At 38.4% G+C, this 19,690-nt stretch overlaps 1 protein-coding gene across 1 annotated transcript in view; it reads left to right on the top strand.

Annotated features, from left to right (window-relative positions):
- Positions 1-958: 958 nt before the first annotated feature.
- CCDC57 (coiled-coil domain containing 57) overlaps positions 959-19,690 on the top strand; it is a 28,037-nt gene continuing 9,305 nt past the window's right edge. Inside the window, exons 1-5 of the mRNA XM_050714430.1 lie at positions 959-1,059; positions 2,775-2,854; positions 10,298-10,435; positions 13,753-13,963; positions 15,778-15,878. Of these exons, the coding sequence (XP_050570387.1) occupies positions 960-1,059; positions 2,775-2,854; positions 10,298-10,435; positions 13,753-13,963; positions 15,778-15,878 (630 nt within the window). The 5' untranslated portion in view covers position 959. The remainder of the gene's footprint in view (positions 1,060-2,774; positions 2,855-10,297; positions 10,436-13,752; positions 13,964-15,777; positions 15,879-19,690) is intronic.

The following is a 19,690-nucleotide window of genomic DNA, read 5'->3' as shown; positions in this document are numbered from 1 at the left end:
AAAATATTCTACTTTCTAAAAATTAGTATACTTCAGGTATAATTACAATTCATGCAACATTCAGGTTTCTGAAAGGTCTCTCACCTGGCAAAGCATTTTATATAATCCAGAAGCATGAAAAAAAAAGAAAGCATTACAGGAAGTTTGCCTCGTGACTTCCAGACAAGCAAGTCATCTAGAGTGACTAAGGGAAAATCACACTTTACGTCCAGTTCATGCATTACATCTTCCTCAGTGTCACGTAGACGATGTACTCTGTTTTAATTGATGGATACATTTGTGAATAACGAAGTGGCTTGGTAGCAGAACATACTTATCTGTGCTGCATAACCTATAGTTTCGGTTTGCCCGAGCTTAGGTTTTACAAGCTTTTTGAAGGTTTTCAAGCAATGCACAGGGAGTTAGGAGAGAATGGAAAGCTTGCTCTCTGTCAGCTCCTATTCCAAACAGCTGTGCCCACAATAGGCTGAGGCGCTCCTTCCTGATCTGGAGTAGGGAGAAATTGTTTAATACTAATGAATGAAACAGATAGCAAGACAAGCGAACAGCTAAATGGTATTTGAGACTATGGCACATATGTGTGTTGGGAGAAGTGGGTATTATTAAAGGAGGCTGGAATTAAAAAGGTGTGTGCTTACTCGCACAATGTGAAGGAAGGACCGCTGTATGTTAACGGGGAAGATGCGAGCAAAAGATTGTGGTACTAGGCGGCTGGGAGCGAATGCTACGAGAGAAACCGATTTGCACTGGTTTATTGAGCAAGAAGGGGGGAAGCGAGGGGAACCGACTGGCGGTACCGAACAAGGCTGGAGCAGGCGGCAGCTCGCGGCTGACGGCCGCGGGGCCAGCGGTGGACGGGCGGGGCCGCGGCCGGCGGAGCGCGGATTGGATGCGAGCCCTGCTCGCCAGAGGCCCGCCCGGGGCTAACGCTGGGACGGACGTCAGGGGCCGCGGTTCCCATGGTGACGGCCCCCCCCCACCGGACAGGCGGGGCCCACCATGGTTCCCATAGAGACACGGCCTACAGCCACGAACAGGAAGACGGGCGGGTTGGCGTTGGTAGGGGTTAAGTCGTGTCCGAGTTACACCGCGTGCGCCATCAGAAGGCGTGTACTCCGCGCACTTTCCGCTTGTCCTTCAGGGCTGATGCGCGGCACCCTTGCGTCTTGTGCCCCCCTCTCTCTTCGGGGACCTGTCTTTCTGCTCTCTTCCTGCCACGAAGTGCCCTCTATCTGCTGCCTCTAAGTCCTAAGCGTTATCTTCTGTTATGCTCTGCTCTTCTCTACTGCCTTCTTTCAGGGTACTCGACCTCGGCAGTCTGCCTGCCATCTGCATGTGCTCTTCTGCTTCAGAGCACTAGACTCAAGACCCCCTGAGCCCTCTATGGGACCTCTCACTCCTCATCCCGCAATCTGCTTCCCACCTGCTGGCTTTTCTCCAGGCAATGTTTTCATTCTCTCTTGCTTAATTCTGTCTTTTTCTCCCTCTCCGCACTTAAAGCACCCCCCAGAGTACTTGGTCCCCGGCTTGCCAGTAGCTTTCCTTTCATCCATCCATGTGTCTGTCTCTTCCTGTCACTCCTGAGAATACTTGCTCTAGGGACCCAGCGTTAGTGCTTCTTGTAGTGCGTAACCTTCTATTTATCTTCCTGGATACTCTAGCATATGCACCTGTTTCCTAGTCTCAGGGGTAATTGTTTCTTACAGTCATACTTTGTCTTTTATTTATGCAGTCCCTTATGCCTTCTATTCTTCTGCTTGTCCTAATAGCAGAGCCTGACATCAGGCAGTCATGAACCCCCATAGTACAGCCCATCGCGTACTTTGCCAGCTATGTGTCCCTGCTTGTTACCAGATGTCCCAGGTTTCTTTTACATGTTACTGGTCCTTAACCTATCCTCCAGTTTCTGCTATATATTGCCTGCTCTGATAAGATTGTATAATGCATGATGTATGTTTGCTGTTTTATATGTCCAACCTTACTTGGAAGGTAAATAGCAGAAGAGCTACTAACAGTGAAGAGAGGAACAGCACAGAAGTGATGCTAAATTGTATGACTAACTGTAGTATTTTTTTTCTTGGAACTGCATCCATATGGTGTGGAGTTTTTTGCAACGGTGATAGGGCACAGAACTACTTAACGCTGTAGCTGCACATATGTGGCCTGTGCTACTTGAATGTCTTCCTGTGACTTGCAGCACGTAGTGAAACATCCCTGATAAAATTCAGGTGGTCTTGTTTTTTTGTCTCTTACTGCTTCATCAAGGAAAACAGTTGTGACTAGATAGAGACACTTAATGGTTACAGGCTATGTGGGAGTGTCTCACTCTTTCTAGTAGTTTTGAAAAGAATCCAAGCAATACTACTGTATTAGCTCTACCAGTCTGTTATGCATATCTTATTCTTGGTGCAATGTGCAATGTGTTACAAGGATAGCAAGGAACAGAGAATAAAGTACGTATTCTTTATACTTCAAACAAAATGCTAAGGATTTAAATCTATTTGACAAGTAGAGGTTGTATGGAAGTCTGAAGGTTACCATAGGATCATTTAGGCTGGAAAAGTTCTCACCTGTTATACTGAATTGTTCTTCAACATCACCTTGCTCTCTTTATTTAGTTGAAAAGTGACTAGCTCAAACGTAGCATCTGATCTTGTATCACTGAAGTAGCATTTTATTAGTAACAATAGTGAAATCTCCACTGTATCAGATATGCCAGCTGCATTCAATTTTGTTTGATTGACCACCAAGCCATAATTTTTCTTTGGTAAAAGAGGCTGATATAAATTCCGTTAAGCCCATACGTGGAGCAACAGGAGTACCTATCAACCTGCTCTTTATGGATATGCTTGAAGTAAGTGATTGGATTTTAATGGGTATCTTTACTTATTCATATTTTTCTATGAAGCTGGTAATTCTCATGTTAAATGTAACACATATCCACTTCAGAGTACCTCTTTCAATTTACAAGTGCCATTAATTCAAGTAAGATACGTGCTGTTGGGGAGGAAGTATATTTTTAGAGGCAAGCTATTTTTATGGGAAACTTTGTATCACGTTTTAATTTTGAGATGGTTGTAGTAATAGTACCAGTAATAGTTGTAGTAATAGAAAAAATATTATTGTTCTTAACCATTTCTTTCCAAAAAAGTAAAGTGACTTAAGTTTGATAATTTCAAGGATTTAATAAGCTGGAGATGTGGTTTTATTTTTGACTCTTTACACAAAGGTAATGTCTAATAACGTATTGCTAAGGTTAGCTAATGAAGCATGTGTCGGTTTTTTTACATGGCTTTTACAGAAGTGTTTTGATACTTTATTTGGTTTATACTGAGCATAGTTTCTTTCAGTGTTGTTAGAGTTCAGAAAGCCTACCATAGGTGTATCTTATCTTTAATGTATTTATGTAGCATTGCATGTAACAGGCAAGGAGGCAGTACTGCTCATGAGTATCCACTTCTATGTGTTCTACAAAAAAAATCTATTTCTGCTTACCCAAATGAAGAAGATACTACTTATACTATTTTGTATACTGTAGCATAATTTGAAGATAGCTAACAAAAAGCATAATATGAACAGAACACTTAATTTGATTTTGATTGTCTTAAAAATAAATGGGCATTCTATGCCAGCAGAATTAGAACCACTAGACTGTTGTCTTCTAGCAGTGTTTGTTGTTCTGTTATTCAGAGTGCCTGAGAAAAGCAAGCTTTTTTTTTTTTTTTTTTTTAATGCTTATCACTTTCAGCTAGCAGAGACTCATTATTTGGACATGGAGGATTAATTTCTTTAGTTTATCTGTGAGGAAAAATGAGGTTAAAATTGTGCAAAGCTTTAGCATAGAGATACTGCATCACATTTGCTGATCTGGAAATCCCTTTCATTTAAGGAGATTAAAAAGCCACTATTTGAAAGGCACAGTTGTCTGATTTGTACTCTGCAACCCTGTTCTTATTCAGATGGGATTATCTGGAACTACTGACACAGAATAATATAGTGTGGCAAGAAGCTGCAATGACTCCAGAGATTTGTGAGTTTTTTTTTGTTTTGTTTTGTTTGATCAGAGCAGACATTTGTTTATTCAAGTAAAAATCAGCCATGATATATATAGCACTTCTTGAAATAATAATGGCCTCTCTTCTGCCGAGTTTATCGTTATATGTAAGGCAAATATGGAGAACAAACAATAGGAAGAGATGGAAGTGAAGCAGATAGTTACACCAGAAAAGAGCGCTACTTCTATGTTGTCTACTTGCTTTTTAAGTTTAAAGATGCGGTTAATGTGTTACTGAAATAAAGCTATTTCCTCATATCTGTTGTACTTTCTGAAAAGTGACTAAACTGAGAACAGAACAGGAGGTTTGTAATTGATGATTAAAGTGTAATTGGGAAGGAGACACAGGAAGTATATCAAGATAATAGTGGCAAGAAAAGACTAATGAGACACAGCAGTTAATATTGTTAGTGAATGGAAAGATCTAATAGGCAGTCATTTGATTTGACTTGTCATAAATGTCTTCAAGAAAAGAGAAATGTATGCAGGTAACAGCTCTTCTTTTGGCGCTAGACTGCTCTTAGGTTCTTGATAGAAAGCATTCCTTTGAGCGACTTAATTATTTTATGCCTCTGTTTTCCATCTGTATAAAGGCAAAAATTATATTTTCACACCCCAAAATGTAGTGGCATTTAGTAATTAGTAAAAGAGAGCTACATGATTGCCAGTTCCCTTGTCAAAAGAAAATGCTGCAAGATGTCACAAAGCAACTGCAAGACACGCATGAAAATTTTAACAAACTAAAAGATTTTGTTTATAACCTAAGAACTTTAGAAGAGAGAGATGAAGGGTTAGAACTCTATGACGTCACATTCACTCATCTGAAAACTTCTGAAAATGCTAAACAGGCAGAGATTAGTGATCTTAGATTACAGCTGGATAAACTGAAGGAAATGTTTGTCAATGAAAGAAGAAAAAGAGACAAATACTATCAACAAAATCTTGAAGAGCATCAGTTAGAGCTGGAACAATTTTGCAGGTGAGATGCACATCATCTCGAGAGCCATCACATGGCACACGCAGGACAACCATGTGATTAAACCCAGTCAGCATAGGTGGATGAAAGGCAGGTCCTGCTTGACTAACCTGATGTCCTTCTATGATACAACACTGTGCTTGGTGGATGAGGGAAAGGCTGTGGATGTTGTTTTCTTGAACTTCAGCAAAGCATTTGATACCATTTCCCACAGCATTCCCCTGGAGAAAATGGTCGCTCATGGCTTGGGTGGATGTACTGTTGGCTGGGTAAAAAACTGTGGATGGCCAGGTTGAAATAGTCATTGTGCGTGGAGATTAATCCAGTTGGTGGCTGGTCACAAGAGGTGTTGCCCAGGGGTGAGTACTGTGGGCAATATTGTTTAATATTTTTATCAGTGATCTTGATTTATCAATGATGATCCATCCCTGGAGACTTTCAAGGCCAGGTTGGATGGGGCATAGGCCAACCTGATCTAGTGGGTGGCATTCCTGCCTACGGCAGGGGTTTTGGAGTTAGATGATCTTTAAGGTCCCTTCCAACCCAAGCTGTTCTATGATGATTCTGTGATTCTTGATGAAAGGATCAAGTGCATCCTCAGTGAGTTTGCAGACAACACCAAGTTGTACAGGAGTGTTGATCTGCTTGAGGGTAGAAAGGCTCTGCAGAGAGATCTGGACAGGCTAGATCGATCAGCTACATCCGTTTGTTGGTATTCAATGAGGCTAAGTGCCAGGTGCTGCACTTGGGTCATAACAACCCAAGGCAGTGAAATAGGCTCAGGGAAGAGTGGCAGAAAAGGACCGGGGGTACCTGTCAACAGCCAGCTGAAAATGAGCCAGCAGCGTGCCCAGGTGGCCAAGAAGGTCAATGGCATCCTGGCTTGTATCAGTAATAGTGGGGCCAGCAGGACCAGGGAAGTGACTGTGACTGTTCCTTCCTATTCAGCACCGGTGAGACAGCACCTCAAGTACAGTGTTCAGTTCTGGGCCCATCACTACAAGAAAGATACTGAGTTGATGGAGTGCGTCCAGAGAAGAGCAACGAAGCTGGTGAAGGGACTTAGAAATGAGACATATGAGGAGCAGCTGAGGGAACTGGGGTTTAGTCTGCAGAAGAGAAGGCTGAGGGGAGACTTCATCACCCTTTATATCTGAAAGGAGGTTGTAGCAAGGAGGGTGTCAGTCTCTTTTCTCAGGTTGCCAGTGATAGGATGCAAGGAAATGGCCTCAAGTTGTGCCAGGGGAGGTTTAAACTGGAAATCAGGAAGAATTTCGTCAAGGGAAGGATGGTTAGGCAATGGAATGGGCTGCCCATGGAATAGGAGTTCCAATCCATGGAGGTACTTGAGACGTATGGGTGTGGTGCTTAGGGACATGGTTTAGTTGTGGACCTGGTAGTGTTAGGTTGATGGTTGGGCTTGATGGTCTTAAGGGTCTCTTCCAACCTAAAAGATTCTATGTGACATCCTTAGAATGGTATGCAGGAAGAGGGAAATTTAGCTTCTCTAAGACAAAACTTGCATTGGGTTAAAGCAGTAACATTGTTCATACAGTAGAGAGCACTCTGACTGTGGAGATAAGGTTGTCTATTCTGACAGAGGGATGCTTAGAGTGTGAACAGAGTGAAGGCTAACAGAAGTGACCCTGGCTATTTTTACACCTCCTATATCTTGAGTTCCACCAGTGACTTATCCAATTTATAGCAATGGGTTAGAGACAGTGTAGCATTAAGTGAAAATTAGAGTGCTTTCCCTATGGAAAGTGTGCTTTCCCTAGGACAGCATGTCCCTATATAAGGGGTGTGTGTTGGGGAGCTGGCATGATTATATGGGACACATTGTGGGGAGCAGAAAAGGATTTGTCAGAAGGGAACACTTTTTCCTTGGGGATTGGTTTCGTAATTCATCATTATGATACCAGAATTTAATTTGTAACAATCATACAGTTCATATATGATGTTTGATTTTTTTTGGGTAACTTCTTGTTCTTCTGCTCATAGCAGTAAGCAAAATACTTGACCAAATTAAGACGAGAAAAGCAATAACCTGCTGGACACTAGCTAGATCAGATACTGACAGGTCTGTAGGTGTGTTGCTAAGGAACTGGGAGAACTATAGGTATACTGTTAGGTCAGACCTTTAATCAGAACCAAAGATGTGGCTTTCTTTTTGAGGAGTGAAACATCTCATATTCAAGAAAGGGAAGGAAGTGATTGATACTGAACAAGACTTTCAGAGATGAATTATATTGTGAATGTATGTATGGATAAGGCTTCAAATGTTTGCAAGTGAAGTTAGAAATGTTCTGCCATGCACAGTGATATAACTGTTGGGAGCAGCAGACTTAAACAGAACTTGTCCTAACACAGCCTCCTCTGCCTGTCCTGCATGGTATGGTGCTGACCTTTTCTGTATGACAGGAACTTCTGTGTTTTCATCGTAGCCATAGTCTAAAATATCCTACCAGTAGCTGTCTGGAGAAGTCATTATGATTAGAGGCTAGAAACTAGAAAGACAGAAATATGATTTTTTTCTCTTTCCTTTGCTTGCTTATTTACAATATATAAAGCTTTATATGTTGTACAATATACGTAATGAACTTTTTAAAAAAGCTTGTAATTAGTCCAAACTATTTTGTACTTAACTTTCTGATGAATCCCTATTGATCAATAAATAAAGAGGGTACAAGCATGTATCTTTAACATAATGTGAGGTCCAATAGCTTCAAACAAAAAGAGATCACGTTATATTTACAAGATGGTGCTGCTTGCCAGAATATAGCCTTACTCACAAGTGCGCTTGAGAGTCACTGGATGACCAATTCAAGAAGGTCCAAGGCTGATGCAATGGCTAATGTACTTTATGGGATGTTCTGAAGTATCACCAAACAAATAGCAATAGGATTGAATAAGTATTATCATTTGACTTTGGTAACATGGCAACGTATGCTGGTCACAAAACTGTTCAAAGAAAAGGGGGTGGGAGAAGGCAGGGAGAGTGGAGAGTAACTTGAAGCGTGGAAAAACGATCCACTTGAACTCATTCTCAGGGAGCTTCACCAGTGAATATTCTCTATGATGGGTTAAAGGGGAGGTTATCTGAGGGTGTAATCAGCCTGTGTGAGAAGAGGACATCTAATTTTTAAAGAGTACTGTTCAAAACTTAATGCAATCTGGTAGCTGAGAACTGTTGAAACAATACTCATTTTTTACACGAGGGGAACATACTGAAATTATTTACTGAAACATATGATATACTTTGGGTTGTGTGACCTTTTTAATTGAAACTGGACATCTTGGAAAATCAGTAAAAATTTGTATTTTAAAAAGGATATCAAATAGTATGCTCATAGTGGATCATGTTGCTTTAAAAGGTTTATTCACTTAGGTGCAAGATAATTTTTAAAAGGTGGTTGCTAATTATGAATAGTAGAAGGGGGGGAAATCCATCCGACTGTTTCTTTAGGAAATTCTTGCATCTTGTATTTCTAGTTGTTATTGTTCAAAAGATTTTTCCATATGTATGCCTCGCTAGCTCACCAGAGATGCTCTTTAATATAAATTTATTTTTGTTTGTAGTTCTAATGACAGTCACGTAGGTCATCAGTGTGAGTAGTATATAAACCTGAAGTGTCACATGGAGAGAAAAACCCAAGAAGTAGAAGGAGAGCTTGCTTGTCAGAAACAGGTATAGGAATGTAGAGAAACAATGTTGTGTTGCTGCGATGCCACCTAGCAATCAATCATTTATGTATTATGATAATATTATATTTTAATATTGCTATAGTTGTATAAGTGTGTATTTTGTTTTGGTTTTGCCTTTTCTGTTTAAATTTGTGAGAGGTATAATGACAAGTTAAAAAAAAAATATATGCACTACTTGTTTAGTAGCTGTTGCTTTACTTGTCTGGCAGCTGCCTCTTGTAACGAACTGTTGGGAATGTGTTTAGTAATCTGAGATTGTGTAAGATTTTTTTATGTAGGCAGCACACTGCTAAATTTGTTAACCTTGAAACTGCAGAAAAGGTCAGCCTCAAAACTAGAAGCAGTAATATACTATATATATTATATTTTTATATAATAAAAACTAGAAGATGGGTAATATACGTTGTTTGTTATACATCTGATTACAAGGTGTTTTTTTCCCGTTCTGCCTCTTATATTGATGTAATTTCGTCATAAAAAAATAGCCTTACTAACTGTCAGTAGAATTTGACCTTCAGCTGTGAAACTTTGAGAAGACTGCAATTTTCCCACTTGTCTATATTTTAAAAAACAACAAAACCTTCTTTCCTTATTTTTGTATGAACAGGATATTAAAATGATATTTTAAATTATTTACATGGCAATGTGGTCACTCATTATAACTAGGATGTTTAATTTTTGGCCTCTCATCCAAACAAATATAGAATATAATTGGAAGTGAGCTTGTGAAATGAGACTGCTTTTCTCTTGACATTAAAGAAGAAAAAGAAGCAGTGCCAGGCCAAAAATCATAGAATGACTTGGTTTGGAAGGGACCTTAAAGATCATTGGTTCCAACTCCCCTGCTGTAGGCAGGGATGCCACCCATTAGATCAGGTTGCCCAGGGCCTCATCCAACCTGGTCTTGAACACCTTCAGGGATGGGGCACCCACAGCTTTTCTGGGCAACCTGTTCCAGTGCATCACCACCCTCTGAGTGAAGAACTTCCTTCTAACATCTAATTTAAATCAACCCTCTTTTATTTTAATACTGTTTCCGCCTGTCCTATCCTATCCCCCTGTGTAAAGGCGGGACACCTTTATTTTATGAAGTATAAATGTTCCTGAAAAACAAAATACAGTATCAACATGTTTATTGCTTAGAGACAGTTACACAGTGGACTAACTAATTCTCAATGACCAGTGGCCAAGTAAAACCATGGGTACAGAGGAAACATCTGTTCATGAAGTTTAAAATGCAGACATTTACTCTGATGTTTTATTTTCCCATTTTCTGAAAACGATTAATAGATATTAATAGGTGTAACATAGGAACACTTCTGAGAAATGAAAAACTGTTGTCCATTTTGCAGTAAGAAGATGAGATAATGAAGCCAAATTATTTTTCTGTGGAGGCATTTTTTGACAGAGCCAAAAGGTATATGCTTTGAGTCCCTGTCGTGTAATTTAAAGAAAAATTCATTTTCCTTTTTTTTTTTTTTTGTTTTATTTTTTAAATCTCTGTTCTCTTTGTACTTTAGATACTGATGTCCTCTGCTTCCCCTTCTTTCCCTCTCTCCTAGGCTGAAGCTGGTCTACAGAAGACAGGCTACAGGTTGCATGAAGTGGAAACTCTTCTTTCTGCTATGACTGTTGAGAGAGAACAGACAATACAAGCATCATCGTTGAACTGTGGTATTTTACCTGAAGGAGAGAAACAGGTTAGACAACACTTCGTGTCTTGGCTTAGATAAATTCATTCTGAGATGAAAATCTTATGGGTCTTGTTTCCACTGGATTTCTTGTAAAGAGTTCCTCTAAGGCACCTGTTTAATTCAAAATATAGACATATGTAGCTTGGAATACACATAAGGTTAGGTGTCATGGGCTTCATTATGGCTGATATGCTACCTACTGGGAAAAGGAACAATCTGTATGTAGAAAGACAGTTGGTACAAAACAAGACAATGTACAGTACCATTGTGGCACATCCAAATGGGAAGAATTGTTTTCTGGAATGTACCTGAGACTCTTTGTTAGTTGCAATTTGGGGTCAATTTGGAAGTTGTGAAGTTATATTTTGAAGCCTTGCCTTTAAAATTCTTAATTTGCCGGCTCTTTAAAATAACATCCTTTATTTTAGTCTCAGAAACAAGTTTTCCTTTCGTTCCTACTTAAATGCATATGTTAAAAAAAAAAAAAAAAAAAAAAAACACCACCATTCAAAATTGGAAACATAATGCTGGTTTGAAGCCATGCTGGAGGGTTGTGCATTAGGAGTTGAAAATGGTCTATTTTAAAAGAGTGAAAGTAATGACTGTGCTGCAGTGCATCCTACTGGGCAGTTACAGATACTCAACAGTAGACTAGTAAGTGTGTGTTATCTGATCTTGCTGAAAAAAACAGTAGTGTTAAGCACGCCCAGTGTTTTCTACGGAAAAGTAATGTATTCAAGAAGATAAGTCACGAAGACATTTTTTATAATAAAATAGATGAAGGTAGACTGGAGCACACACTTCTTATGGAGCAAGTTGTTTTTCCAGTTTCATCTGAAACTGGACTGATTTGTAAACTGTTCATTCATATACAAAGAGAATAATGATTGGTAAGGGGACATTATTTTACTGTTCCATTTCACTATTCTTGCCCACTGTAATCTGTTAGTGTTGCTGGTATAACTTTGTTTTCATTTTCACACTTTTCTTTATGTTTTTGTATTTTCTCTCTTTGTTACATTTTTGGCCTGTAGGACAAGCAGTACCCATCTCAGCAAAACTATTTTTATCTCTGATTTATGTGAAGGGTCATTGTTTAAAAAACAAACAATAAAAAATATGTAGTATTCTGAGCTAGGACCTTTTCTCTTTTTATTTTTTTTCTGTACAAAATGAATTATAAACAAACAGGAAAAAATGATTAAAAGTTAAAAATTGGTAACATTTGCATCAGTGATTCTTCCTAAAGAAGTAATAGTGTCTTGGCTAGCATCTTCTTCAGACTACTGAGACAAGAAAGATTAATGTTTAAATACAGTGTAGTACAATATCATCAGCGTATGGTTCCTTTCTTCAAATTGGTCTGAGACCCCCTGAAAGTGCTAGAAATATAGCACTAGTCATTCTTGGGCTTTAATTTAGCAACAGATGTGAAACACACCAGCCTGGAAAGTTTTGCTTGTAATTGCTTAAGTACGGCTTAGATCACACGTGCCTAACTAGAGCATGCTAATACCATACAAGTGCATTGATAAGGAAAGGTCGCTTACAGTAACTCTGGATGATAATGTGGCCTTCTGTTTAGACCCTTTTCCACTAGCAACGACCTGGAACAGTTGTATTCCTGTTTCAGACCATAATGGTTCGTATGTGTGTTGCAGATTGAGATGCAGTTCTTGTCCCCAGAATTCAGAATACACCTGGTTGATGTACTGGTACCTACTGCTGCCTTTCTCTTCAAGTCTTTTCAGTCTCCCTTTCCTCAATCCTCACCTAAACAACCTTGGAGAGATTGTAAAAGCAGAATAGAGATTATTCTCATATTCTGGATACCCCATACTCTTAGGGCAGAAAGAGCTACAGGAGAGGGGCTGTGAGGCAGCCACTGTCCTTACAGCAGGGAAATTTAATTTGAAGTCCATTAGTGTCCCAGCTTTTAGATCACTCTCGTAGAATAGGTTTGCAACTGGTAAGTAAGGGGACTGAGGAAAGTGGGGAATGGTGGAGTAGACTGAAAAGGCATAGTATTAGAAGCCAATGCAAGGCATAAATGTTGAATGTTAAGTATTTTGTTGACCTGTGTCCCATGCACAGAGCCTTGAATTGCCTTTCCCTCAGGAGAGGCAGGACTGCTGCTTTGCAATAATTAAAGATTAGGGTTGAATACAAAGAAACATTTTGGGGGCTCAGTAACATAAATTAGCAGCATTCAATACAAATATTACGAATACATTAGACTCTTTTTCTTTTAAAAAATATCTGATCTGGATGGTTTGCAAATTAAGATTAATTTAGTGACTATAATAGTGTATATTCTATAATTCTAGGGCTTTATCATACTCCTGTACCAAAAAGTATCTATTTCTTAAATAGATGGTGACAAATGTCTCCGCCAGCTAGGGAGGATTTTACAAAGTGGAATTTAAATTCTGCACTGTTTTAATGAAACCACCGTTATACACTGCCGTCACTCTAATGTAACTTCTTTGAAAATGTTTGCAGCCACACTTTGAAAGAAAAATGGCAGAATTAATTAATGTCAGGACCCAAATATGTAATCTTTCATTGGTCCTACCAGAACTGTCGTGAAGGTTGTGCTGGAATTTTGAATGACCAGGAAGTATGTTTGTCAATGTGTCTATGTTGGTTGTTCCAGATTTTTTTTCCTATACAATTATAAAAAATATTTTTCCTATACGTGTATTCTTCCTATACATATGTTGCTGACTATTGTCAGAAATTGGATTCTGGAGCAAGCAATATTTGATGTAACAGGAAAACAGTTCTCAAAAGTTATGATCTAGAACATTTCACATTCTTGTCCCAATTGGGCCATCACTTTATTCATGCAGAACTAGCTTTCCATATACTTCCCTTTTTCCAGCTTAGCAAAGGATGTCCAGCCTCTTTATGTTCTTGTGAACAGATGATCTCTAATGACACTTCTGAGAATTTCGCACATCAGAAAGGGCCAGTATTGGGCCAGTAAGTTCTTTCAAGAGATGGTGTACCCATGCATTAAGGAGAGACAGCTCACTTCAAAGAACAGTGATAAGGTAGAGCCACCTCTGTGGCCATCGTCTTCCCTTTCTGTGCCTCCTCCCCCATGTCAGGTTCTCATCACAGCACTTTTGTTAGCACTTTTTTTTTCCCAGGCAAATCCCCAGAATAACCACATCTTTCAATGGTTTTCAATGGTTCTTTTCCCCTAGTCTGTTCTTGGATTGAAAGTATGAATATCTCTGTGTGTGTGTGGTGGTGTGGCATGATCTGTGTTGCTCGTGAATGAAGGATTGTTATTGTGTTGTGCTTTTATTTTACAGATACTTCAATATGATGATAAAAGTTATCTTAGAAAAGATATTCCAATCTTGGAAATACAGAAGCTGAAGGAGCAGAATGCCAGCCTTCGGGCTGCTGTTGCACAAATGAGGAAAGAAATGGAGAGTCTTGATGAACAGATGCAGTCCTCTCTTCCTCTGACAGAACAAACTATCACTGGCCTAACTGCAGAAATCTCGTCACTCACTCCTGGTAATTTGATGGAAAGGGCTGAGGGTGTTGTTACACAGATGTATGTGTAACTGTCCTGCATGCTTTTTTTTTTCTTCACTTAGGTGACACTCTTAGCTTAAGGAAACTATAATTTTTTAAATGTATCAGAATTAAAAATACATAGTACTTTGAAATGCATCCCTTTTACCGAACATTGTCACAAATCAGTGGGTGACTAACAGATTTTTAGCCTCTCTTAGAAACATTTTAATATATCACTGATTAAAAACTTCCATCTTTTTTCTTTTTTGCATTAATCTTTTTGGGAAAAAGCTGATAACAGAAAATAAATAAATGCATGAGCTATAGAAGGCTTGTCCACTACATTTAGACATATTTTATAGTAAATTTATGAAGATTTTTGAAGTTTGATTTTGGTTGGCACAAGTACAGGCCTGTTTGGAAACAAACTGAAATTTGTTTTCATAAACATTCTTGTGACTCTTAGAACTTTGGAGAAAATAGGGAAGGAATCAACTATAACTTAGTAATGGAATAAGGAGCTCTGATTTGTTTTCATTTTAAAAAAATGAATAGACGAGAACTTTTTCAAGGACTTGTGTGGAATAGCTAGCCCTGTTTTTTAGCACCTTTTACCAGTTATGTAAGTGCAGGTAGATAGCTGTTTTATGCATCTTTCCACGCCTCGTTTATGTAAACATTTAAGTTCTGATTGCTTTAAGCTATTCCAGAGCCACTATGAATTGTTTTCTGTATTTCAGAAAACTAAGGTAACACAGGTGAAAATTACTCTGTTGTACCAAGCTGTCATTAAGCTTCTCTGTTTTAATTTTGCAGTAAGGTGGGATCTGTCATATCAGTTTGCAGAATTAGTTTTAAACTATCACTTATAATGTGAAATAATGAGCTAATGAAGTCTGCATTTTTATTAAATTTAAGCATATTTTTCTTGGTAGCCTTGTTAATAATGAGACATTAGCCTTGCTAATAACGAAACATTAATAACCAATTAAAGCAATTTTTTTAATAAAGAGTAGTTCTTTTATACAAGCGGTTAAAGTTAGTCCATTGTTTTTTGAAGATACTGTCCGAGATGCAGATTTACGCCTACTAGAATTTATCAGTGTCCAAGAGAACCAGTCATTTTTGTCAGCTGATACACGTTTTCAGAAATTAATTATCCATTTCTTCTTTGGCTGAAATTCTTTATTCAACTAAAATAATCCTTCTTATATCCCTTTAAAAATATAGAGAGATTATGTTTGATCTCTAAAAGAGTTTATAATGTTAAATACAAATTTTTTAAGACAGTGGGAGAGTAACTTAGAAGGGCATTTCTGGTTTCCAGAAAGTCCTCTGTTCTTTCCCCTGTCTTGTCCACATAATTCAAAATGTTCAGACTCCCATTTTTACTGTAAGTAAAAGAAACATTTTTCAGAATTGATTTAAATTTATTGGTGATTTTTTTTCAAATGTGATAGAAAGAATCTGCTATGTCTTAACTATTCTTGTTATACTGAGTACTGCCAGTTTCCCTACAATTAAATAATGCAGTATTGGAAGAAATAAAAACTTCTGTCTGTGTGCTACTTACCCACAAATTGAACTTTGTAATATGTCGTCGATAGACACTTCTGTATTTTGTAGATGACTGATATTTACATATTGTGAGACTGTACTACTTTCTATATTTCCTCAGCTCTGTTTACAATGCATCTACTGAAGTAATATAAATGTATAGTAATGAGAAAAAGTTCTGCAGCTATTGCTGTGAAAGCCCAAACTATATAAATGTGTATACATTCATATTATACTCCTCTTTTTTTTAAAAGGTTCATTTTGCACAGACGAAGTTTCAGTTAGAACCACGTTGAACAACATCAATGTCAGCTCAAATAACTTGGGTTGTATAATAAACCCAAACACAGAAAAGGTACGAAGAGATTTAAACTACCTAAAATATGTATGTGTAATTAATAATCAGCATATTATTTTATATGCTCTTATTTAGTCAGTAATGAGCTAGCAGTGACTTTTTTCAGACCACCTTATGCTCATTCTTTCTAGGGAATAAGTTTTGACTAGTTATTCCCTGGCACAAGTCATTTCTGATCTTTCAAGCTCTTTTTGATCTTTTTCCTCCCCCATTTTCAAATTCTTAAGCTGTTGTGTATCACCTGAGTTTTCTGTTTTAAATTTGTTAGCCTTTTTTTAATATCTAAAATTTTTCAATATGCTTTGAGGTGGATCAAGATGATAATGTAGATACTGTGTCAACAGTGGACTGTAACCAGCAGGTACTGTGAAGCTTTGGTTTGCATTTGCTTTTTGTTTTATGAAAATATGAATTTGAGCTCCTGCCTTGTCTTTATTCTTTCTTCACTTTTTTTTTTTAGCCTCTTCTCATTCTAGCCTTTGTCCTCCAGAAAGAGGAACTGGGGATATTGTATGAGATGTATGCGTTTTCCTTTAGAGAAACTGACGTGCAAGAGCATTTTCACAGAACAGGCTCGACAACCTGAACTGTCACAGAAGCGCTGCGGGGTGCTCGCTGAGGTGCGCTGGCTGGCTGCGTGGTGCTTTCCTCGGAGAGCCTCGGACCTGCCGGCTCGCGGGGCTCGCTTCCGCCAGTCCGTCGCTAGGGGGCGGTGCTGACTGGGTAGCGAGGCCCCGGTCCGGCGGGCCGGCCTCGGGGGCCTTTTGCATAGCCCGTAGGCCACCGGGGGGTTAAGGGACTGCTCGGTCTGACTGGGAGAAACCGCTGAGCGCCTTCGCTTAGAGCTCACACCACAAAAGATGAAAAAGCTCATTGACTCTGGAAGCGTTTTTATTCAGTTCTAGGGTTTACAAATGTTAATTCTCATTACCTTGTTTTAAAGGGTAGGAGCAATGTCAGCATTAAAGTATGACAGAGGCATCTCTCAGTGAAAATAATAATGGGATTGAGAGCTGAAACAATAACACAGAATACCAAGTAAGGAGTAGGTCACTATAGGGTCTCCCCTTACTGTCTCCCAGAGATTTCATGGTATAGCAAAAGAATTTTAAAGACAGGTTAAAATACAATTTCAAAACATTTTTTTTCTAATTCTTAAGTCATCTGTAAAATTTACTGATATCTGTTTTATGATTTAATTTTACTGCTAAGACTCACTAGTAACATTCTAAGTTCAAGAAAATGGAAATGATAACTAAGTAATAAAGAATGATGAGAGATAATTACATTAAAAGCTAATAGGTTTAAGAGCTGAAACAACAATGTTTAAATAAAATCTCAGAACCTTTTGAACCATGTGTAAAAACACGCACAACCTACCATCCACAATGATGTTTAATATCTTTAAATACTGCATTATTTTGCTGAATATAAAAGTAGTTTTGTTTGTTCCTACTGTGAAATTACATTTAGGAAGTTGTGTGCCAGTATAGACTGATCTTTTTTTCCTCTTCTGCTACTTCCAGAATTAGTTGAAAACTGAATTTTGTACCAACTATTCTCTTCTTTTGCAGAAAGTATTTTACAAGCTACTGTCCCAGGTGCATTCTTATTTTCTTTGAGTTCTTTTAAGTAGGGATGAAACCTTAAAAAAAAAAAAAAAAAAGTGAGTGTGGCTTTGCCTTGGAGACACTAAGATAGTTACTGAACATTCTCTGTGCCAGAGATTAAACCTTTGCTTCATGGTGCTAAACTGTAATTGAATTCTCAGGGCTGGATACGAGAATAAGAATATTTTGCAGACAGCGATCTGCATCTTCAGTATGAAATAGTGAATTACTCTTGCTTTGTGTATATAAACAAGTAGTAGGACATGGACCTAAAAAGAAGATTTCTGAATTTCAGTCCTAACTCTACATCTTACAAGCTGTCATCGTGTGTAATACTGTTGAATGTTTTTATGAAAAGGTCATGAAAAATGAATTTTAAGGAAATAATATTCTTCTCATTGACATGCATTGCACTTCCTCCTCTTGGTACAATGGAGGTGGTACGTAGCATGACAGTTGGTAGTACTGTAAGTGGGCATTGCCTTTACCTCTCTTTATGTTAAGCCTCGGTGTTTTAATTTCACTGTGTTCGTATGAGGGCAGAATGTAATAATTTTCAGCTGCTTATGTTGATAGCTTTGATATAAATTACTTTCTGTACACCAATGTGATGTGCCTTCCTTCTTCCACTGTGACGTCTTTCATCATGTTTTTACAGATTCTACCCCTGCATTTATTTCTCCACCCTTCTGCCTCTTCTGGTTTTAGCTGAGATTGAATTAGTTTTCTTCATAGAGACTTGTATAGTGCTGTATTTTTAGATTGGTGATGAAAAATAGTGTTGATAGCCCACTGATGTTTTAGTTGTTGCTGAGCAGTGCTTACAGTGAGTCAAGGTCTTTTCTGTTTCCCTTGCTGCCCTGCCAGCGAGGAGGCTGGGAGCACACAAGAAGTTAGGAGGGGACACTGCCAGGACAGCCGACCCAAACTGACCAAAGGGTTATTCCATACCATATGATGTCATGCTCAGTAATACAACCTGGGTAAAAGGAGGGGGAAGGGAGAATGTTTAGAGTGATGGCATTTGTCTTCCTAAGTAACTGTTATGTGTGAAGAACTTGTGTTCTGGAAACAGTTGAACATCTGCTTGCCAGTTGGAAGCGGTGAACTAATTCCTTATTTTCCTTTGCTTGTCTGCACAAGCAAAACATCTTAAACCATGAGTTCTTCAGCTTGTACCTTTTTGGTTCTTTCTGCAGTCCCACTGAGGGGGAGTGAGTGAGAGACTGTGTGTTGCTGAGCTGTCTGCCAGGATTAAATCACAACACTTAAAAGTGTTTGTGGACTTGTATGCTTTCTGTTTATGTTCTCAAGGGCCTCCTCTTTTATCCTCCTTTTTTCAGATATGTGAATCTGTCTGAAGAAATAAGAGAGTGGCTTAGTATGTCACGCAACTCCCAAAGAATGTGGTGGTTTTGTTTGTTTGTTTTTTGTCAGTGTGGATAACACCTTTCAGTGTGTACTCTTTGAATCACAGTGTTCAGGGTGACTTTAGTTGAAAGCTGATTGGGACAGCACCATTACAGTGCACTGCACAGTTACAGTGTACTACACTTCTATTTTCTTTATATACAGAAGAGTAAACATGTAGATGAGCAAGATTTTTGCAAAACTATTTTAACATGGGTGATGTTTAGGTACTTGTGGTAATGTATAGTATTAAAAAAAGTCTTTAGGGAGATGATTTGTTTGGTGAATGATGAGTATTTAAATGAATATTGAAACGTGTCCCCCTGTAAGGGGGCTGAAAGAAGACAGGCTCTTGAAAAACGTGGATGTGATTCTATGATTCTGTTCTATTCTATGATTCTGCCTTAATGATTCTGTGATTCTATGGTCTTTTGGGTAGATACTTCATATGTGCAAGACTCCATTAGGGTTGCAGAGACAAAACCAATTATAGAATCTACTTTTTATTCTGCAGCCTTTCTCTCTTAACAATGTTTAAGTCATATCCACCCCACGTGTGCGTATGCACACAATGATTACATAAAAAAGGGTTTGTGGTAGCTTGCTACTTGCAGTAAGATTTTTTTTCCACGTTTTAGTTTGATATTATCCACGCTCATGTTTACAGTTATGTGGTGTGTATCCTATATGTATTACTTTATATTTACAGTTAACAATATGGAGCATACTTGTTGGAACTTCCTAGGCTGTGATAGTGATTTATTCCATGGTTTAAATTTGTTTTGTATT

Source organism: Cygnus atratus, chromosome 18, assembly GCF_013377495.2.
Source record: "Cygnus atratus isolate AKBS03 ecotype Queensland, Australia chromosome 18, CAtr_DNAZoo_HiC_assembly, whole genome shotgun sequence".
Lineage (NCBI taxonomy): Eukaryota > Metazoa > Chordata > Aves > Anseriformes > Anatidae > Cygnus > Cygnus atratus.
This window is presented reverse-complemented; position numbering and strand designations above follow the sequence as displayed.